The sequence below is a fragment of the Petaurus breviceps genome, unplaced genomic scaffold (assembly GCF_028583685.1).
Source record: "Petaurus breviceps papuanus isolate PSGF00001 unplaced genomic scaffold, PetGlider_PUasm1.0 186, whole genome shotgun sequence".
Taxonomy (NCBI): Eukaryota; Metazoa; Chordata; class Mammalia; order Diprotodontia; family Petauridae; genus Petaurus; species Petaurus breviceps.
The window spans coordinates 36111394-36135059 of record NW_027185798.1 but is presented as its reverse complement, the minus strand read 5'-3'; the positions used below and the strand labels follow the sequence as shown (position 1 = coordinate 36135059).

At 39.2% G+C, this 23666-nt stretch overlaps 1 protein-coding gene and 1 long non-coding RNA gene across 7 annotated transcripts in view; one reads left to right on the top strand and one right to left on the bottom strand.

Annotated features, from left to right (window-relative positions):
- Positions 1-23666, top strand: part of LOC138162790 (uncharacterized) — a 75126-nt gene that overhangs the window by 21148 nt on the left and 30312 nt on the right. The window contains exon 1 of one of the 2 annotated variants that reach the window (XR_011168712.1): positions 11879-12900. The exons of the other annotated variant lie outside the window; for it this stretch is intronic. This is a non-coding gene — a long non-coding RNA (uncharacterized lncRNA). Of the gene's footprint in view, positions 1-11878; positions 12901-23666 lie in introns of those variants that run through there. 2 annotated transcript variants of the gene reach the window in all.
- The window catches only part of WARS2 (tryptophanyl tRNA synthetase 2, mitochondrial), a 90860-nt gene continuing 87122 nt past the window's right edge, over positions 19929-23666 (bottom strand). For all 5 annotated transcript variants that reach the window (XM_069090222.1, XM_069090226.1, XM_069090221.1 and 2 more), the window contains one exon: positions 19929-20606. In XM_069090222.1, the coding sequence (XP_068946323.1) occupies positions 20161-20606 (446 nt within the window). In that variant the 3' untranslated portion in view covers positions 19929-20160. The remainder of the gene's footprint in view (positions 20607-23666) is intronic.

Here is a 23666-nt window from a genome sequence, read left to right as displayed (position 1 = left end):
TTATTTTTCTTGAAAATTTTTCTATGTTTTCTTTAACAACATGACTATTATAGATATCGTTTGTATAACTACACTTACATAACCTATAGAGAAATGCTTGACTTCCCAATGAGGGAGGGGAGAGGGAGGGAGGGAGAGAATTTGGAATTCAATGTTTCAAAAATTAATGTTCAAAATTGTTTTTTTTGCATGTAGCTGGGGGGAAATAAAATACTAAACAAAAATAAATTAATTTTTAAAAAGAAAAAATAAAGTGGCATTTGAACTCAGGTCTTCCTGACTACCTCTCCCCATCTCCTTTCCCCCCTACCAAAAAAACCACAGGTATCACTGAAAGTTGAACTGCTATAATTTTAGGGCTGTCTATACAGAAAAAAAATTAACTCAGAGACCATAGCAGAATCTTCACAGGTATGTACCACAGACTATACTCAGGAGCAGCCCAGATCTCCAGGCCTTCCAACTTACTGATAATCTTTTACTGGTGTCTCCAACTCTGCCTTTAGATTACTCAAGCCAAGCACTGCCACCACCTTCTACCTGGGCATTTGGGGTATAGGAGCAGTCCCTATTGTCTGATACGGTCAAAGGACTTGTTATTAGACTGTAGTCAGACACACATAAAATAGATAAGATAGCTATATACCAAAGCAATATGTTCAGAACTTGAGAAAAGGTTGAACTCCTTTAGAAATTATTCCTAGGATTCTGCTCCATATTTTACAAGCACCTCCTTGTTTATGCTTCTTTCCTGCTTTACCCTTCTTCCCTTTTTGCTGGATCCCACAATGTGCTGATACGGTAGAGCAAGAAAAGGTGACCAGAGCATACTAACCCATAGAATGATTCTGTCATTTGAATTTGTCTGGTGTAAGGTTCTTAAACTAGCAGTGCTCTATTAGGGTGGTGGTCCCTTCCTATGCCGTTGCACTGTTGTGATCATAGGCCAGAAGACACATTGTTCCTCCTTCTTGTTTTGTGTTAATGCTGCTGCCATGTTGAATACCACAGATCATTAGAGAACAGTCAGACCTAATCCCCTATACCTAATGGCTCTCTGGGGAGATGCTGGAAGTCAATCTGTTTGTGTGCCAATACAAACTGGCCAAGGAAGCAAAAATTCATTTATTCATAGGAATTGTTATACACAAGGTAAGTGAAAGGAAAAAATCAAGAATGGAAGCCAGACATGGAAGATGTGGTTCAGGTTATCTTAACTTTTATTCAAGCTTAGGATGTTGAAAGCAGTGAGAAGAGTTCCCTAAGTATTTATTAGGAACTTGAAAAATATAAGTGAAGCAATGCTCTGAGGCAACTATTCCAATTCCAATTCCCAGTGATGACTTGGGTTTCCAAAGCATGGTTACTAGATCCTCTCAGGTCCTCTAGATGTCTTTCCTCTAGCTCTGAGGCGTTACATGGTATCCTTTTAATGTTATAGTTCGAAACCCCCACTAGAGTGCTTCCTGTCATTATTATCAGTTATCAACTTGTCAGTAGGACAAAATTAGCTTTTTGGAAATGGGTATTTACCAAGATGGTATGGTAAGGACAGTTGGCACAGACACCCCCCCAAAAAAAATTTGTGATATTCTCTCTATCATATATATATATTCCAAGGGAAAGCTCAAACACACACAGTAAAGGTCCAGTCTTTAGAAGCCCCTTTGCTGGTGTCCTTAAAAAGTTCCCCTTAAATATGGTAAAGTTCCCCCTCTTCGTTGTAAGAGTATTTACTCATCAATCCAGTCTATCCTTGGCTCCTGATACAGAAACTGCTATCATGAACTGATCTCTGGGAGACACTACTAGATTGCCAATGAAAATCCAAATCCTTTGGTTTTCTGAAGTTCAGCAGGTACTCCTCTGTTTGGGTGTAAATAGGTGCCGAGGCTAAGGCGCCCTCTTCCCCATCAAGCTATTTCTTCTCAGGGGTGGCTCTTTCTCTTCTCTCCTCTCAGACACTCAAATCTCCCGAGTTCTGACTTGGTTCCTGGTTTTATACAAGCTCTGAAGGGTGTAACCAAGTCCCTGTGCCAATTGGAAGAGACTTCTTATCCATGTCACTCCAGTTCATTCAGTGACTTTAAGGATTTTTTTTTTTTTGCACTTAAAGTCACTGTTTGATTTATTGAGACATGTTCTTACTAGGTTAAGGTATTAGGGCATAAAATCTTATTACTGACATTAAATAGGAGTGAGACGATTACCTAGACTTATCCCTACCCCTATAATAGCATATATTTGTATGCAGGGAATATATGAATTTGTATATTTGCACACAAATATATATATGTAAACACATTGCTTATGAGTTGACACTGCTCACATGTTTAATATTTCTCATGTGAGATTCAAAGAATTTTGTCATCATGTGGTATAGTGAGGTGATTGCTCTGTGTTCAGGCTGGTAGTTTCTTAGATGGTCTTCAATTTGGACTTTTAGGAAATCACCTGAATCCAGTCTGCATCTTTGTAGAATGCCAGCTCTGGTCAAAATTCAAGGTGTCACACAGAGTAAATTCAACAAGTGACCCTTGGCTACATAGCTTCATGAGAACGTTTGTGGAATCAAGTTTTTTTTAGTATTTTCAGGGTCTGGGGCAACACCTAATTGATCTTTTCAAATACTGATTATATATGGGGGTGACAAGGTGGCACAGTGAATAGAGCACTGGTACTGGAGTCAGGAGGACCTGAGCTCAAATCTGGCCTCAGACACTTAACATTTACTAGCCATGTGACCTTGGGCAAGTCACTTAATCCCAATTGTCCTGCCTTCCCCCCACCAAAAAAGCAAAAAAAAAAATTGTTTTAAAAAAAGTATGTTTTATTCTTTTTTTGCCACAATTTAAGCTGGATTAGAACAAGGCAGGCCAACCAGCTCTCTGGAAACACCATAACTTTTGAAATTAATTTTCTTCACAAATGTTAATTAAGTTATAAAATTGTGGAGTACCTTACAGATAAAATGATGATCTAAAACAATGGTGGGCCAATTCAATTTTAAAAGTACTATTCAAAACTTGATTTAGTTGGGGCTACCTCAAGCCTTTATCTCAGGGGATGGTCCTGGGTTCCAGGTAGGTACCTCCTTGTCTAGAAAAGGAATGTTGCACCTGCATGTCCAAAAATGCACGTCTAGACCAAGGAAGGCCTGGGAGAAAAGAGCTGGCTCCCAGCCAGCCAAGAGGAGATGCTTCTGCCTGGGTGAATCCCAGAGGTACTGAGTTACTTTTAGGAAGAGAGAGATTTGCAGGACAGGCAGGCCCACATTTAGAAGATTCAAAGCCATTCTTGAAGTTTTCATTGGTGCCTTCATTCACCAAGTATTTATTAATTTCTATGTCAGGAGCTAAGGGGAATAGAAGATGAATAGGATTGGGTCCCTGTCCCAAGGACTTTGCAATGCAGTAGGAAAGATGAGGTATGTAGACACATACACAGGAGACTATGGTAAGTATATCCGAATAGTACAAAGAAATGTCATGTGAGTGTTCAGAGGAAGGAAGGATAAGGGGTCATAACAGGGGCAGGATTTCATGAGATAGAGATTGGAGTGGGGAACATTCTAGGTAAAGAGGACATGTGCAAAGACCATAAGATGCACAGTCGAGTGTAGCTAGGTTGCTCGATGTTCCCCAAAACTGTGAAGCAAAACACTGTGAGATTATCCCAGAAGGGTAAATGAGAACCAGATTTTAGAGGCTCTCGAAGGTCAAGTTCATGTTTGGCCTTTATTCTGTATTCAGTGGGGAGGCATTAAACGTTTCTGAGCACTAGAGTGACATGACAGAGGTGTGTGGTAGGAAGGTCATCATGGCAGGGGTGCATCAGATGGGCCCAAGTTTGCTAACTCAACCGTCTTAAAATGACAAAGAGCCTTCTGTACTTATATGTGTTGTGCGTGCTCCTTGAAAATCTGGCATTTATATAGTGTTTAGATGTTTGAGAAATATTTCATATAATATTCACTCATTTGATCCTTACAACAAAGCTGGGAGTTAGCTAAAGGCAGGGACAGTCTCACTTTGTCTTTGTGCCTCGTGTGTAAGTGCTTAATGAATGCTTAAGGACTGATTGGAGAAAAACCAGAGACAAAAAAAAATACAGGAAAAAATGCAATAAGTGACTGAATTTCAACAGTAGCAATGATAATGGAATGGGAGAAATAGATAATAAAAAACATCATGGATATAGTCACCAAACAACTTGCCATTTTTGCTTTATCCTATGGCTATAATCAACTCACATATTTAAGCTATAGGGAGAAATTAACAAGAAGCTGTTCTTGACTTCTCCTAATACTATTGCCTTCCCTCTGAGACTACCTCCAATTTACCCTGCATGTATCTCACATGTATGTATTGCTTACATCTTGCCTCCTCCATTGGAATGCACACGCCTTTCTTTGTAGTCACAGTACTTGGCACAATGCCTGGCACATTTATCTTCCTGACCTCACTTGGGGTTTTCTCGGCAAAGATACTAGAGTGGTTTGCCATTTCCTTCTCTAACTCATTTTAAAGATGAAGAAACAGAGGCAGAGTTAAGTGACTTGCCCAGGGTCAAGCAGCTTAGTAAGTTGCCTGAGGCCAGATTTTAATTCAGGAAGATAAGTCTTCCTGACTCCAGGCCTGGAACTCTAGCTCCTATGTCACCTAGCTGTCCCCCACCTGGCACATAATAAGTACTTAATAAATGTTTGTTGACTGACTCAAAACTAGTCCCATTATTTTGCTGCTGTCATCAGAAAAAAATGAACATTTGGGAGGGTTCAACATGGTGATGCTATGCATCATGGAAGTGCAAGAATTCTGTAAGTAGTTTTCTGTTTTGGTCGTGTTGTACATCAGGATGCCTGGGGAAGACTTGCGTTATCTCTAGTTAAGATGCATGTGTTTAGGATTTAGAAACAGAATTGACTCTGTCCTTGACATTTCTAAGTCATTCCCTCTTCTTTAGGGGAAGGTTATGCTAGATACTTATAAGAACACAGTTGGTAAGTAGGAGAAGAATGACCTAAAAACAGTGCCTAAAAATCATAGGATGAGAACACAGCTAGATGGAGGGATGGAGATGGTGCATGAGCATAAAATACTGCGAGGGTTGAGAAAGATGAAGACTAAGAAAAAGTTATTGGATTTAGTGAATAAGTCACTGGTCACTTTCGACTGACTAATTTTGGTAGAGTTTTTTTTTTTTTTAAGGGAGGCAAACCAACTGATAAGAAATTGAGAAATGGGTAGGTATTGAAGAAGTAGAGAAAGGAAGTGTAGACTACTCTCCTTGGAAGTCTGGGTTGCAGGATAAAAGGAAGGCTTTATTCCAATAAGGATTAAAGATTTAGACACAGTATAAACCTCAGAGGCCAATGAGTCTAATCCCATCATTTTACAGATGAAGAAACTGAGGCTTGGGTAGGTTAAATGAGTTGTCCAAGGTGGCAAAAGTAGTAAGCATCAGAAGTGGGATTTAACAGATCATCTGTCTCTAGAGACATTGTTATTACTAGTGTATGATCATGAGCTGAGAGACTAGAGCAGCCAGGAAAAGAGAGACTTAAAATGCAAAAGAAAGCAGGGATGATTCATGGAATGATTCCCCAGAGGCAGCATGAGGCAATGGAACCGGGAGTGTAAGTGAAAGATTTATCTATTATGTTTTTAAAAAAATAGTCACCTCTGAGACAGTGAGGAAGGAAGATAAGTTAGGTAGAGATATGAGGGCCATTGAGGGAGCTAATATCAGGCTTTCCTTAGTGAAGCAAATGGCAAGGTTATCTTCTGAAAGAAGAGTAACCAGAGGGTTGGAGGGCTTGAAGTGAATGGGAAAAAATGGAGCTCTCACTATCTGTCAAATAGAGAATTAGTTGGTAAGACATGTAAAAAGGAACAATGAGCTGAATTTAAGTAGCATGAGTATGTAGTGGATCCATTTATCATGGTTTCGTGATTTTTCCAACAACATTTGGCAGTCCGGAGCAGGAACTGACAAAACAGATGAGAAGGGTTACTCAAGGTTAAGGCAAGGGATGATGAAAAGCCAAAAGAAGTGAGCGATTCTAGAGTGATAGTTAAAGGATTGTTAAAATGGCTGACCAGGGAATGCTGGCTGTTCAAGGAAACAGGTGACACCTGATGGACTCATGAGAAGAGAGGGCTTGAGAGAATACAGCTTGTGATAAGTACAAAGATGTTTCATAAGAGTGAAGGCAAGACAGGTGGAGGAATAGCAGATTGTGGTTAGAAAGGAATTTCAGAATGCATAATCTTGGCAGTGGAGCCATTTTAAATAACAACAGCTCAAGGTATGGGCATGTGAGTGGGTGCTTGAAGTAGAGAGAAGGTAAGGTCAAGCAACTGTAAAGACATAAAGGAACTGCCAAATTTTCCCTTACCTAAATTACTTAGAATGGAAACTAACCCAAAGAGGAGCCAGGGAGAACATTTTGTGGAAGTTTCACTTGCTTAAATGATGACTGAGTTTGTTCATGTGGGGAGAGTTAAGGAACATAAGTGAGCCACGGGTTACGGAATACCTCTAGACAACCCATCTCAATGGACAGTTATCTGCACATCCTCCACTATAAGGCTAGGGAGGCATTGGAGTTGGAGCTCAGCAATCCAGCATGGTGCACGACTGAGGGATGTCTTCATCATGGGAATTTAGTTTTGGGGAGGCAGATCAACTGTTAAGGAGTTAAAGAAAGATTAGGTATTGAGGAAGTAGAGAAAGGAAGTATAGACTACTCTCTTTGGGAGTCTGGATCACAGGATAAAGGAAACGCTTTTGAAGAATTAAACTGAGTTTTAAAGAACATTTTAAAGACTTTGGAGAGCCATCATGTGTAAGAGAGTTAAGGACTTATTCTGCTCAGCTCCAGAGAGCAAATGTGGTCTAGGGAGGACGTAGCACTAAGCTGATCTCCACTCTATGAAGAAAAGCAGGATTTGGTCATATGGGGAATATCTGGGAGTCTTTCAGCAACATGAAACTATTGGTTTAATTGGACCCATAACTAGGTCAGGGTGACCAAGGCTGTGCCCTAAGACACTGAATTAAGAGAATGTAGTTTTTCAGCAGCATAAAAGCAACAGAGATAAATACTTAGCAAGAATAATTAAGACTAATAGACAGTGGACTGGAGCAAAGTTGGACTTATCCAAAACTGAAATAAGCCAAGCCTTGAAAGGAGTAAATTCCTCTCCAGAGACTTTGAAGCAGAAGCTTGGGTATACTTCTTGGGTATGTTGTGTGGTTCATTCTTAGAATGTTCAAGTATGGATTGGACTAGATAGATACCCTCTGAAGTTATTTCCAAATCAGAGATTCACAGACAGGGAAATGAGGCTGTGGGGTCCAAACTCTTCTGAAAACCAACAGCAACAACAACAAACCGAAAAACAAAAACCAGGGGCAACTAGGTAACACAGTGCATAGATAGCTGGCCCTAGAGTTGGAATGGCCTGAGTTCAAATCTGGTCTCAGACACTTGACATTTACTAGCTATGTGACCCTGGGCAAGTCACTCAACCCCAACTGCCTCAACTCCTCCCACTGCTCTCCCCCCCCAAAAAAAAATTCTCATTCTCATTCAGGACTAACTCTTATAGATACTATCACAGCTGGGCTCTTCTTCCCAGCTTGACCCTGGTGAATAGGTTTTTCCCAGATACTCCAAACTCTTTTACTTGACTCCATCATTTTTAAGTCCTATCTGAGGTGTGGAATACTTCACAACCAATTTGCTACCTGGCAGTGTTTTTTTTGCATAAAAACAAAAGAATGAGGAATGAAGAGCAGAAGTTGCAAGCAGATAGATTTAAGCTCAATGTCAGGAAAAACAATTAGAGAAACCCAATAGTGAAATGGGATGCCTTGGGAGGTAATAGGTTCCTTCTCTATGGAAGTTTTAAGTTTGGCACAGATTCTTTTTTCAAATACAGATTGGACTAGATATCTACTAATGTCATTTGACTCTAAAATTCTACCAGTATACAAATGAGTAGTTATTTACTAAACCATGGACTCTCAGAGTTTGAAGGGATGAAGGAGGGGTGGCCAGGTGTTGCAGTGAGTAGAGCACTGTCCCTGGAGTCAGGAGGACCTGAGCTCAAATCTGGCCTCAGATGCTTAAGACTTACTAGCCATGTGACCTTGGGCCAGTCACTTAATCCCAATTGCCCTTCCTTCCCCCCTCCAAAAATTAAAAAAAAAAGCAAAAAATATTTTGCAGAGCCAAGATAGCAGCATAAAAGCAAGAAAACTTCCCACAACCACCTCAAACACCTATAAAATATGACTCTAAACAAATTTTAGAGCTACAGAGCCCACAAAGTGACAGAGAGAAACAAATCTCCCACTAAAGGCAGCCCAGCAGGTGGACAGGAAACCAAACTTAAAGCCAAACCCAGCCCCATGTGAGCCAGCAGTTTTAGCCCTAGGGCAGCCCTGACTAACAGTGGGCTGGAGCAGAGTTCTGAAGAGTGAATCACCAGCAGCTGTAGTGGTTTCCAGAATTATCAACCCATAAATAACAAAGGTAAAGTAAAAGGTCAGTGTGGAAGCCTGTTGGAACTGGGGGGGTTGGAGGCATGGACTAGCCCCTTCCCCCAGAGGGAGAAGCAGCAGAGGCATAGCAGCTGTGCAGGTGCCTCCACATGGCTGCTTCAGAGCTCCTGGTCTGCAGATCGTAGGGGGACCAAGCTACCATTCAGAGGGTAATTGCTCTTGCTTTAACCTGCCTGGATCTGGATCACAATCTTAGGTGGTAGTCCTGGGGTGTGTGACCAGTGAGCCAGAGCTTGTGGTCTCTGTAAAGAGAGCACCCAACTAATAGCTCTGGCAGCTGAGAAAACACCAGTGATTTGGAACGAAGTTCTCCTCTCTGGAAGCAGAATTCTATTGTGGCAAAGAGCTCAAAAGTCAAGTAATTGAGTGGCAACATAAGCAAGCAAAGCAAGCACAGCAATCAAACCTTAGATTCCTTTTTTGGGGACAAAAAGGATCAAAGCATGGAATGGGAGGCAGACAACTAGGTCAAAACTCCTGCACCAAAAGCTTCCAAGAAAAATATGAATTGGTTACAGGCCATGGAGGAGCTCAAGAAGGCTTTTGAAACTTAAGTAAGAGAACTAGAGGAAAAATTGGGAAGAGAAATGAGGATGATGCAAGAAAATCATGAAAAGAGAGTCAACAACCTGATGGAAGAAAATAACACCTTAAAAAATAGACTAACTCAGTGGCAAAAGAGGCCCAAAAATGCAATGAGAAGAATGCCTTAAAAAGCCAAATTGGTCAGATGGAAAAAAAGAATTTCAAAAGCTCACTGAAGGGAATCATTCCTTCAGAATTAGATTGGAGCAAATGGAAGATAAATGACTTTATGAGAAATCAAGATACTATTAAATAGATCCAAAACAAATGAAAAAATAGAAAGCAATGTGAAATATCTCATTGGAAAAACCACTGACCTGGAAAATAGATCCAGGAGAGATAATTTAAAAATTATTGGGCTACCTGAAAGCCATGATCAAAAAAAGAAAAAAACAAACCCTAGAAATCATCCTTCAAGAAATTCTTAAGGAAAATTGCCCTGATATTTTAGAACCAGAGGGCAAAATAGAAATTGAAAGAATTCACCAATCACCTCTTGAAAAAGATCCCCAAAAGAAAACTCCCAGGAATATTATAGCCAGGTTCTGGAGTTTCCAGATCAAGGAGAAAATATTACAAGCAGCCATGAAAAAACAATTTGAATATTGTGGAAACATAATCAGGATAACACAAGATCTAGCAGCTTCTACATTAAGGGACTGAAGGGCTTAGAATACGATATTTTGTAGGTCAAAGAAGCTAGGATTAAAACCAAGAATCACCTACCCAGAAAAACTGAGTATAATGTTTCAAGGGAAAATATTGTCATTCAATGGAATAGAGGACTTTCAAGAATTCTTGATGAAAAAACCAGACTTGAATAGAAATTTGACATTCAAATACAAGAAGCAAGAGAAGCACAAGAAGGTAAACAGGGAAAAGAAATCATAAGGAACTTATCAAAGTTGAACTATTTCTATTCCTGCATGGAAAAACAATAATTGTAACTTATGAAACTTTTCTCAGCATGAGGATAGTTGAAGGGAATATAAATGTATGTATATATATACATATATGTTTATATAGGAGGGTATATGTGAATATATGAATACATATGTGAGTATGTGTATATATGTGTATAGGTATACATAGACAGAGGGCACAGGATCAATTGAATAAGTAGGGATGATATTTAAAAATAAAATTAAGAGGTGAGAGGAATATAATGAGAGGAGATAAGGAGAGACAGAATAGGGTAAATTATCTCATATAAAAGAGGCAAGGGAAAACTGTTACAATGGAGGGGAAGAACAGGAAGGCAAAAGGGAATGGGTCAACCTTACTCTTGTTGAATTTGGCTTAAGGAGGGAATAACATACACACTCAACTGGTATCTTACCCTACAGGAAAGTAGGGGAGAAGAGGATAAGAGGGGGGATGATAGAAGGGAGGGCATATTAGAGGGGAGGGTAGTTAGAAGCACACACATTTGAAAAGGGACAGGGTTCAAAGTAGAAAATAGAACAAGTGGGGGGGTGGGATACAATGGAGAGAAATATAGTCAGTCTTTCACAATATATTCACTATGGAAATGTTTTGCGTAATTACACATGTACAACCTTTATTGAATTGTTTATCTTCCCAGTAAGGGTGGGTGACAAGGGAAGAAGGCAAAGAATCTGGAATTCAAGGTTTTAAAATCAAATGTTTAAAAAAATTACTATTATTATCATTATTTTTACATGTAACTGTGAAATAAGATATACAGCACTGGGGTATAGAGTTCCATCTTGCCCTACTGGAAAGTTGGAGGGGGGATAGGGGAGGACATAGGAGAGAACAGATTAGGGGAGGGGTTATTCAGTGAGATCGCTATTTTGGGGTGGTAAGTAGGGGAAATATGGAGAGAAAATTTGTAACTCAAAATCTTATGGAAATGAATGTTGTAAACTAAAAATAAGCATAAAATTGAACTAAAAAAAAGAAAAAATTAAACAAAATTAAGGGATCAAAGGCCTCATTTAGGAGAGTCAGTGTGGTAAGAGGTAGAAAAATTGCTGGACCCTAAATGAGTCACAATATCTAGGTTCACAATAATTTAATAAATAAAACAATTAGTCATAAAACTAATGCTTACTAGTTTTGTGACCATGGGGAAATCAATTAACCTCTTTGAACATGTTTCCTATCTGCTTAATGTGGATAATTAATAGGTGTGTTATATGCCTCTCAGAGTTGTGAGTAAACCTTGTAGTGGTTTACCTCTATCTATCTATCTATCTATCTATCTATCTATCTATCTATCTATCTATCTGTATGTATGTATGTATGTATCCAATTTTGCCTAATGCATTAATGTTCTACACCACATTCTTGAAATTGTCCATATTGTTTCTACTTCAACACTTTAACAATGGAAAACTGTATCATTCTTTTTGAACAGCTCTACATACTAGAAATGTCTTTCTTATAATGAACCAAAATGATCCTTATACTTTCACCCACTGATTCTACTTTTCTTCTCTGAGGCTAAGCAATATAAGTGTAATCCTTGTTATGGCAAACCTTAACAACTTGTAAACTATTTAGAAAACATTCATTAATAATTTGTTTGCAAGGAAATGTGATGTTGTCACTAGAGTGTTAGGTTTAAAATGGTCAGATGTCATTTTGATGTCTCAAGACAGGATGGATTTTTTTTTAACAAGCATTTGTCTATGTGGTGACAAATCCTAGAGGGTTTGGAGTTCGTAAGACCTGGGTTTGAATCTCATCTCTGACCATGAGCTAATCGTCAACCAATGTATACCAAAAACAACCCAATAGGTCTTACCTACTAAGTCATACTTGGCAGAGGGAGTTCCAACATCTGGAGTTCCCCACTGATGATGAAATAATGGAGCCTTTCAAACATTTAAGTATTTGAGTGTCTGTGCTAGGTGATGGGGAATACAAACACCAAAAAGAATCAGTCCTTGCCCTCAAGGAGGGTTGTTGGAGGATACAGCCAAGTGTATAAGTAAATACAAAATGAGATAACATCTGTAAAGTTCTTTGCAAGCCTTAAAGTGCCATATAAATGCTAGCTATCATCATCATGTAATAGTAATGAAATTTGAAGATCCCTTTGTATTGGCAGTAAGAAGGGACTTAGCACCTTGTTTCAAATTAAGCCTCTGTAAAAAACAACAACAACAACAAGAAATATGAACCCCTTTGCTGATGTAACAGGAAGGAACTGAACAGGGAGGAGCTAATACTTATATAAGGAAGAGCACAAGCTGGACAGACAGAATTTCCTGGGGTAAGCATCGTGGAGGCAGAGCAGCTGCTGTTGGACTGAAGCCTGAACTGAGAATTGAGAAGAACTGAGAAGAGGAATGAGAACTGAGAACTCAGACAAAATTTCTTAAAGCAAGCCACATGAAGTCTGGATAAAGTGATTTTGATTTTTAGAACGGAGCTTATGGTGCTGAAGACTTCTGATGGACAGCTGGAGCTGCAGATGACTGAGGAAGCATGACTGTAGTGCTGGTACTTTGTACAAATGTTGTTGTGACTTTGTTAATGTGTATGAATATTCTTGTGTCTTTGTTAAACCTTATCTTCCCAGGAACAGAGACTGTGAAGGATTTGAGATGGACTGGACACTGTGATTCCCAATGTGGAGCAGGAACTGCACAGAGAACTGGACAAGGAGCTGGGAGCTGTCTGCCTTTGAATTCAGGTGGCAGTTGGTTAGATTCGGGTGGGAGCTGGGACCATGGAAGAGGAACCATGGGAGCTGAAAGTCTGCCTCAGGTAAAGATGAAAAGACCTCTCTGTGGGTACTAAATAGTGACTGATGAAATTGTTGATTAGTGAGTGATGAAATAGGATACTGAGTAGTGACTGGTGAAATTGTAATTTACTTGTGACCTAGGGGTGGATGGCTTTTGTATTTTCCAGTACCCCTTAAGAGGGTACTGAGTAGTGACTGCTGAAGTTGTAACTTAATTGCACCCCATGGAGAACTTTGAATTTTGTACTTTGTGACCCTTACCTCCTTAAGGATGATTGAATGATTGAGTTACTAAATGATTGTACTTTGTTGAAAACTATGTGACTAGCTTGGTGAAAACTGTGGCCATTTTAGTGATAAGTTGCTGAGCTGTGACATGGTGAATACTGTATTTTGATTTTCTGTGGTAAGTTATAATATTGTGAATGCTGCAGTTTGATTTTCTGAGAATGTTTTGCTCTGATTTGTTATTGAATAAATAGAGAGTTCTCCATACTATGTAATCAGAATCTTGAAAACTGTTCACAGCAGCAACCCTCTGGAAAGCTGCTTGTGCTTGGCTTTACATTACTCAAAGAGGGAGAGAGCACTAATAACAGTAGAAACCCTGCTAGGCTTTATGGAGCAGATGGCATATAAATTGAGCTTTAGAGGAAGATAAAGATTGAGAGAGGCGGGATTGTGCATTCCAGGCATGATGGCAGCTTGTGGGATGTATGCAGAATGTCAAGTTCAGGCAGCAGCAAGTAATCTGGTTTGCTGGAACAGAGAATTTGTGAAAGGGATAATGTAGAATAAGCCTGGGAAGGAATGCTGAAGCCAGGTTGTGAGGACCTTAAATATTACCATTAAGTTCTCTTCTCTAGGGTAAATAGCTCTAGCCCCTTCTAGGGAAATATATACATCAAACAAAATCCTGCTAAATTCAACAAAACTAAGCTTCAATGTTGACAGAATTTATATTAAGAGGTCATATTTCTTAAATGAATGAAAAGTCTCACGAAAATTTAGGGGGGGGGGTTGTGAAAAAAAAAGGACATTTCTGAAAGCAGCCCCAATCCCCTTTTCTCAGATAACTGGTACTCAACAAAGAATTAACTTTTAAGGCAGTGTCACAGACCCTGGTCAGGCAACATAAGTGAACATAATGATGTAATTCTTGTAACATGACTCTTTCCTGGAGAGCTGTGCCTCCTTTGGAAACTCAGAAATGTGTCCTTTTATAGCTTGTCACATAATTCAATTTACTTTCAATAAAAGCTCAATAAAAAGGTTCACTTGATTAAAGAATATTAAATACTTATGAAATACAGGGCTAGGTGCTGATATGATGTGGTAAAATGGAAAGAGTCCTAGATCTACAATCAGTGGACTTGTGAGGCCTTGGAAAAGTCATAATATCCCTGTACCTCAGTTTCCTCATCTGTGAAATGAAGATGGCCTTTGAGGTCCCTTCACTTCCATATGTATGATCCTATGATAAAAAGAAAGACAAACATCTTGCTTTCATTGAGTTTACAACCCAGTGGGAAAGATGAAACAAGGGAGAATGAGATAAGCCCCAAAGGAAAACAAAACAAGACAAAACAAAAAAAACGGGGATAATGCTACAAGAAGTGATATCACTTTCATCTATAGAGGATAGAAGTATAAGGAAAGGCATAACAGAAGAGGTGGAACTAGAATTGAGCCTGAAAGGGGGTACTTCAAAAGATTCAGAGAACCCATTAGAGGTATGGGGAACATGATAAGAGAAGACAGTGATAGGAGAAGGTAGGATGAGAAGCCCCAACAGTGTATTTAAGTTCTGCCTGGAAGGTTAGTTATGTAAAGGAGTAGTATGAGACAGAGATGGAATAGTCCTAATGTATAACTAATCCTGTGGCTCCTTCATAACCTTTGGTGATTCCACATTACCTATTGAATACAATATAAATCCTTGATGCTGATATGCAAGGCCCTCCACATTCTAGCTTCAACACAAAGAAATTTCAGGAGAGGATGGGAACTAGCAACTAGAGGGTGTTTCATGTGGGAAATGGCTCATGATCTGAGCTTTGAAGAAAACTAGGGATTCTAAGAGGCAAAGGTACAGAAAGAATGCATTTTCTTTTTCTTTTTTTTTTCTTTAAAGCAATTGGGGTTAAGTAACTTGCTCAAGGTTACACAGCCAGGTGTTTCTGGGTGGGTGCTAAGTGTCTGAGCCCGGGATTCGATCTCCAGGTCATCCCGACACTGGGGCCAGTGCTCTTACTCGCTGTGCTACCTGGCTGCCCCGAAAGAATGCATTTTCAAGAAAATAGGAAGAGGAACAGTAAGCAGAACAGTTTGGCCTTTTGGCACAGAGTGCAATAAAGGGAGTAATGTATAATAAGCCTGAACAAGTAGGTTGGAGTGAAATTGTTAAAGGTTCTACGTGTTAAAAAAAGTTTATATTTTTAACCTACAGGCAACAGGGAGCCACAGGGGCTTTTTAAGTGAGGGAGTGATATGGTTAGACCAGTGCAATGGGAATAATCATCACTTTGGAAGCTATGTGGAACAGGGACTGGAGAAAGTAGAGACTTGACAAAGTGAGACTAGTTAGGAGACTATTGCATTAGTTCCTGAGAGATGTGATGAGGGAGTAGACTAAAGGTTGTCGTGCCAGTGGAGAAAGGGGGTTGGACACAAAAGATTTGGGAACAGAATAGAAAAGACTTGCTAACTGATGTGTTATGAGGAGTGAGAAAGAAGGAAGAGCAGAGAGAGGGTGTGAACGTGGGTGACTGAAGAATGGTGGTGTCCTTGACAGGAATACAGAAGTTAGAGGTATGGGTTATGGAGGGGAAAGTAGGGAGTTCTGATTTAGACATGTTGAGTCTGAGATGCCCATTGAGCATTCAGTTGGAAATGTCTAATAAGGAAGTGATGATGTGAGAATAGAGGTCAAAAGATGCATGGAGTGTATATATTGCTCTGGAAGTAACTGAACCCATGGGAGCTCAGATCACTGAGGGAGAAGGGATAGAAGGAAAAGATAAGAGGGCTCAGGATGGAGCCTTGGATATACATACCCTTAAGGGAAGGCTGTGAATGACAGAAAGTAAGAAGGAACAGACAGGCAAGGGAGAGGAAAACCAAAGAGTAAGAATCCAGGAAGAGAAGGGCGCCAACAGTGTCAAATGCTGCAGGGGGATCAGGAAGGATGAGGACAGAAAAACAGCCCTTGGAGTTGCCAACTGGGAGATTAATAGTATAACTTTAGAGAGAGAAACTTTAGTTGAATTATGAGGTTAGAAACCAAGTTGGAAGGAGTTGAGAAATGAATGAGAGAAGAGGAAGCAGAAGATGGGTGTGGACAGCTTTTTTTCTAGAACTCTGGTTGTAAAAGAGAGGAGAGATATAATAAGACAGTAGTTTAAAAGGATTATAGGGTCAAATGAAAGTCTTTTAAGAATGAATGAGACTTGGGCGTGTGTATAGGCAACAAAAAAACACAAAGTACTTAAATATACAATAGCTTAAATCTTGGGAAAATACATAAATAAGGTCATGATCAATGCCTCCATGGCTCAGTGATCAATCTAGCACATTATTCTGAATACACTCAGAACATGTTTACAAGTGCTGATAAGTAAGAGATGTTAATGGGAGAGCAGCACAGTTGCCTCTCATGATACTGATTTCAATATGCTAAAGATGTATTTTGAACAACATCAACATAACTTTGTGGATCTCTCCTCCATGGATTTTTCTTCTTGGACTTGTTTACACTTTCCATCTGTATAATCCCTAAACTCTATCAGTTTACTGTGAAGAACAGCAACTGCCTTTCTTCATGTCCTTTTAGATTTGGGGGGTGCCCCGATTTCCAATATTCTAAGACAGTGCACTGCTCTAAAGCCACCCCAATCCTTATCCATTAGGATTTTATAGACTTCAGTCACGTCTCCTTTCAACCTCTGTACAGGTCCTCAAGGCCTACGTTCTTAGTTCCTCTGCACATAAATACACATGAAGACAAACATAAACTAAACTGAATGACTTTCCTTTAGCCAAACGCAGCATGGGATTGATGGGGTGTAGTGCAGTGTCTCAATATGATCAACAGCAGTGAGCAAGACTTCGATCAAATTATCACCTTCTCGCTATCACTGGAGAAAAGAATGTTGTGAAAGTGGCTAGTGAAATAAATACAGGATCAGTTCAAACAGGAAATTATCACAATCTGGAAAAGGGACCAAAGATATATGTGTCTATAATGTATATATACAGATTTGTAATATAGTATATAATTTATATTATATGCATTATATACATGTATATTATATTCTATAATCTGTATTATATAATTACATGATATATAACACACAGACATAATATGCACATATACATGAAATTTGAAAGAGTGGCAGTGGTTGTCATCTTTGGGTTAGGATGGATAAAATGGGGTTGTTAATACTTCCCTTTTCCTCAGCTAATCAAAGTGTCTAAAGAGTTTTGAGACACACTTCTTAGAAGTGTATTTGCAAAAAGACTTATTGAAAGGTAATTAGATGGTGTGAGAAGCTGTTCAAGATGTAAAGGACAAGGAGATGAATGAGAAGAGTGTCAAGAAGAGGTAGGGGTATAAGGGATCAAGGAGGTAGGAGGGGTGCTAGTGACTGTATAAAGGAGAGGCAGCAGAGAGAAAAGGAGAGTTGGGATTAAGAGCAGGCATAAGAGGTTACCTCTGGGGTTCAGAAGACAGTAACAGGAGGTAAGGAGAACCCTGACTGGTACTTTCTATAAGGAGAGGGACCAGGCTGAAGATATGAAGGCCCTATTAGGAAAAGTGTAACAGATAAGAGAGAAGTGGAGTTTTTGCAGTAACTTAAGGAGGTAAAGGAACAGATCCACCACAGATGGTGGAAGCAGAAGCAGCAACAGCAGGCTTTGGCATCAACACAGATCTGGAGAATAAAGAGCAAGGTTTCTAGGATGCTCTTGGGGTCAAACACATGGTAGTTGTGTGATTATCAAAGGGCTATGGTCAGCAGGAAGCTGTAACAGTGCATGCCTCCTTGGTATGGAGCATGTGGGAGCCTTAAGGATCTCATGAATAAGAAGCAGCAAGTATTACAAAGGCATTGGAAAAAGACAGGCAGTGAAATCAATGGAAAAAGTAAGATCATTCACTGGGGAACCATCAACTTCAAAAATTCCACTGTTGGCTATTTTTCTACTGTGAGCCTAGGAGAGGAAAGGTTTGTTCCCTCTGAGCTGCTATAAAATCTGCCTGTGGTCTTGTATCTCTGTGAGTACTTGTTTCCAGTTTGGGTGCAAGGAACTTCTTCTGGTATGCCTCTCTATATATCAGAAGAATCTCCTGCCCACCCAGGTTGGCCTCTGGTTTCCACTCTACACATGCCTTTTTCTAGAGCTCATTTTTCATTGTTATAACTGGGCTAGTCAAATGTTAGTTGGTCATTGGCCAAATCACCCCTTCTTGGGACAGTTCTCAATTTCCAAGGCCTCTTTAGGGAGTCCCTTTACTACTACCTTTAGTTGTTCTCAATAGGTTCTCCAATAGGACACAGTAATAAGTTGAGTGGTAGGTACTAAAGATGATCACTTGTTGATTAGTCCCTTTCATTTCAAAACCTGAAATGAAAACCTGGATAGACACAGTAAATTCACAAAATTATCCCTGCCAATTGTGAATATGGTCACAAAGCATCAGATGAGAGACATAAAATACATCATGTTTTGTCTCTCTCCTCCATTCTGAAGAGCGAATGTCCAAAAGAGAATAACTGTGGACTTGGTTCAGGGTCAGAGGAATGCAAGCAAGATATTAACTTACTTTTGCTAAACTCAACATTTTTTTTTAACCAACATCCAAATACACTGTCCATTTGAGTGTGGAGATTGAAGTCTAAAAGCAAAATGTTTGTTAGTGAGCTAAGAGAGAAGATCTAGGAGACATGATAATAAACTACAACTCTCCAAATTAACAATGAAGGGAGGGGGAGGAAGACGAGGAGGAGGAGGAGGAGGAAGAGAGAGAGGGAGAGAGAAGGGCAGGGGAGGAGACAGAGAGAGAGGGAGAGAGAGAGAGAGAGAGAGTTGGCAGTACATACTTGGTAGGAAACCTAGCGATGCCTGTGCCTGAACGTCTTTGAGGAAGCCCTAAGAGCTGAAAAGAGGAAATGTCTATTTCTTATGCTTCCCTTTCTTATGGATGTGAACTAAGAATACATGCATTGGTAGAAATTGCCAAGTAAAAAATCACTCTTTGTTTGTGAATATCTGGATTATTTTCTTTCATTAGATATTTATTGAGAGCCTACAATGTGTTCTGGGTTAGGGGTGAGGCAGACTTGCCTCCAGCTGACACCATATAGAAATCTGAACTGCCTTACTGATACTACACAGATGGCTGTGTAGATGGCTAGCTGGGTTCATCAGTTCCAGTCGCCCATAAAATATACCAGGAGTATAAAAACAACACACCCTCACTTTATAGAGTAATTATCATATAGATATTTTTTGATTTACCTTCTTGGTTAAAAATACTGGTAAAAATTGACTGTAATATTCTTGAAGAATAATATTCTGCATACAGGTTGACCTTCAGTGTCTCACTTAATATTTAACTGTGTGCCCTTGAGAGGAAAGTTATTACATAAATCTAATGAATGAATGAATGAAAAATACACTTATTAAGTTCTTACTATGTGCAAAGAATTGTGCTAAGCACTATAAATAGTGAACTAAACAACTTGTAAAAAGCAGGAACTTTTAATCCAAATATGTGGCCTGGCACATAGTAGGTGCCATATAAATGGTTATTTCCTCACTTCCTCAGTCCCCCTAACTATCCAAGTTATTCTTCTACCTTCCAAACTCTTGCTCTCTACCCTCATGGAAGAGGTCAGGCCAAGAATATGCTCCTTATGTATTCAAAATTACTTTTGTAAAATGAGCCAGATCCTGGAGACTGGTGGGGGAAAAATCCTCCCCAAACCTGCAGGATTACTTGAACCCTAACCCCAAAAAGTTTTAAAAGAAGAAGAGCATGATATTTTTGAGTATTTAGCCATGCTTATTGCTTTAATTTTCTTTTTCTCTGATGGCAAAATTTTGTTTATGGGATTTAGAAAAGTGATGCTTATTTAAGTTCACGAAATATTGCTTCCTCATCTGAAACCAGCAGGTCAGTATGGTCCAACAAAAAGGTCACAAATAATAGTCTTCTGTGTATGAGGTCAGCTGCCTTCATTAGAGATATTCATGATTATTTGATCTGGGTCCTATCAAAAACCTACTAATTTCTTGACTTCTTGGCACACTGGCTTTGCTAGTTCTTTGGCTTTTTCTGCTCCAACCTGTAAAACCTTTCTCAAGTGGCCTTTTTCCATCTTCAGTCTCTCAACCTCACTCTTAATTGGTGCAAATTTCTGAATGACAGCCTCTGCCACCACATTTTTATAGCGAGCAGTGTCAAGACCGGTGCTCTGATGGATAACTTCTTCTACTGTGAGACCCGTCACTGCAGCATGAATGTCCACCATGTTGGAGACACCCATTCGGGTGGATGGGTCGTAGGTCACCTCTGAAGTAAAGTCTGTGACAGCTTTACGGAATTTCATCACAATCTCCTCTGGGCTGTCTGTTATCCTAATGGTGGCTAATTTGTCAGGGTCCGATTTTGACATTTTGGCCGAAGGATCACGGAGTGATTTTACCTTCTTCATAGAGGCTAAGAACAAAAACAAAAAGGGTTAGTGCCCAACTCTCTAAATAAGTGATGGATATTGAACCAACAGTTGTGGTTCTTGTCTAGGAAGAATGCATCAGATAGAAGGTGGGGAGAAAACCCCAATGTTGTAATTTCCAGTGTAGGTGCTTAATGAATGTTTGATGAATGGAATAAAAACTTGTGTGCCTATTAATGACATCTTTGGAGGATTACGGATGGCCATAGTAACGATAACTGAAGCAGTTCATGGAAGATCTTAATTTAATTTCTCTGAATCTTCTAAGTCTTACATGCTTCATGAATTTCCTTATTTCACATACTACAGAGCTACTGAACTATTTGGGTTGCTGTTCTAGTATGTTAATGGGTAGAGAAGCCTAAAAATTAAAATGGGTTTTATTCTAGTTTCAGTGGGCTCTTCCCTCACTGGTTGATAATGTATATATGATATTTTTTTTAAATTCAGAAATGATTTATTTGTTTTTTGGGCAAAAATATAATATTTGGCTTTGTCTCACAAGATGGCATTCCCTATGTAGTGTGTTCTAAAGGAGTTCATTATTGTCTGGATAATATTTATCAATCCTGTAATGACTCTCAAATATTAACCAGTAGAAAAATTATAATTTGGGGGAGACTCAAATATAAGAAAAACTTCCCAACAATTGCAGGATTATAGCACTTTTGAATTGGAAGAATTTTTTACTTGTTTTTCTTTCTTATATATCTAGTCTAACCCCATCAATTTTATTAATAGGGAAATAGATTTAATTATTTGTCCCAATTGACACAGCTAATTAGTGGCAAAAATAGGATTTGTGAGTTATCTGGCAGCTAAGTGGCACAGTAGATAGAGTGCTGGGTCTGGAGTCAGGAGGACCTGAGATCAAACCTGGCCTCAGACACTTAATATTTGTATGACCCTGGGCAAGTCACTTTACTCATTTGCTTCAGTTTCCTTAACTGCAAAATAAGCTGGTGAAAGAAATGGCAAAACACTCCAGTATCTTTACAAAGAACACCCCAAATGGGGTAATGAAGGGTAATGAAGGTAATGAAAACGACTGAACAACATAAACAACAAAATCTTATTCCTAATCTGTTGGGTTTTTTCCACCATATCATGCTACGCCACTTACTATGGACTGGTCAAAAATAGCATGGGCTGCCTTAAGAACAAGTTTACCTGGAATCTTCAGGTGGAGGCAGGATAATCACCATTCACGGAAATTGTAGATGGGCTTCATACTGTGGGGAAGGACTATACTAAATAATCTCTGACCTCTCTGTTGGATACTCAAAGCCCTTCATAACGTGGTCCCTTCCTACTTTCCTGAAATTCCCTTCCTCCTTATCTCTACCTGCTGACTTCCCAGTCCCATCTAAAATGCTACCTTCTGTAGAAAGCCTCTCCTGATTCCCCTTAATGCCAGCGTCTTCCTTTCGTGCGTCATTTCCGCTTTATCTTGTAGACAGCTTGTTTATACATGTGGTTGGAATGCTGTCTCCTCCTTTTGACTGAGTTCTCTGTGAGCAGGGGCTGTCTTTTTCCTTTCTTTGTTTCCTCGGTGCTTAGCACAATGCCTAGTACATAGCAGGCTCTTCATCAATGCTTGTTCACTGGTCTCTTCTAACTCATGAAAATACAACTTATTACCAAATGAAGTTTTTCCTTGAATGTGTGTGGGTTACCAAAGTGCTTCTGTACCAACTGTTAAGATGACCCACAGTTTACATCTGCTTCGGGCTTACAAGTGTACATAATAAACATGATAATACAAACTCTATGTAGTTAAATTTTGTTTGGCAGCTGTAGTAAAAATAAATAGGCTACAGTGCAGTGATATTTACCCCTGTCAAAAGTTTATTACTATTACCAAAATAATTCATAAGTGAGGTCTACAACCCATCTTTCCTCAAGAGAAATCAAAGACTAGGTCAGGTGAGAGAAATTCAGTTCAGGATTTAGACGTAACATAGGACTCATTCCACTTCTGTGATTTTTTTTTTTAGGAAGGCAAAGAGGATCATCAAGAGTTAGCTATACCATCAATATATATATCATCAAGATCATAATTTAATAAGCATTCTTTTAATTTATTTGCTTCTTTGAGGTTTCAGTCCTTTTGGTTCTTATGACTATGTGACATTTGGAGAGCACTTCAAATCTAAATAGGTATTTCAAACCCTCAACAATTTATTTTTTCTAATGCTATGCCCTGTCCTACCATTCCTATAACAAAGAATGAGACATAGAAGGGAAGGAAGTGGAAAACTGATTTTCCCCAAATCATGAACTGCCCATGGGAAACCAAGACATTTATTCATTTAAAACAAGTATTTACTAAATAACGTATGCTTGACATCATGTTAAGCAAAGGAAAAGAAAAGACCAAAAAAATAATCAAACCCCCTCAGATCTGCAAAGAATGAACATGAATAGTCATAGATTAGGGAATGACTTATCAAACTGTGGTATATGAATACACTGGAATATTGTGGACTGAGAAATGACAAACATGAAGAATCCTGAGAAATATGAGGACATCTGTACAAACTGATGTGAGTGAAATAAGGAGAAATCCCCCCCCTCCCCTCAAAAAAAAAAAGACATAATACCTGCAACATCAACTGAAAAGTTCAATAAAAGAAGTCAAACTCTGAGTAACTGAAAATGCAATAATGGTCCTGGAGAATAAATAATGTAATCTCCCACTTAATGGCAGAGAGGAAGAGGATATTTCTAAGGCCAAAGGTGATGTACATTGTCTGACTCCGTCACTATTATCAAGCTTTTTTTACTTAACTGCCTTTCTTTGTTAAAGGGAGAGTTCAGTTGGATACAAAAGAGAGGGTATTTCCAGAAATCAGCCTGCTTGCCTTCCTTCCTTCCTTCCTTCCTTCCTTCCTTCCTTCCTTCCTTCCTTCCTTCTGTCTCTTGCTCTCTTTTCTTTCTTGACATTTGATTCAAGCATATTCTAAGTTAAGACTGTCACCTAGTCTTCTACCTTCTTCATAGACCCCAAATTTTATCAACATGACTGCAAGTACAGATTGGCA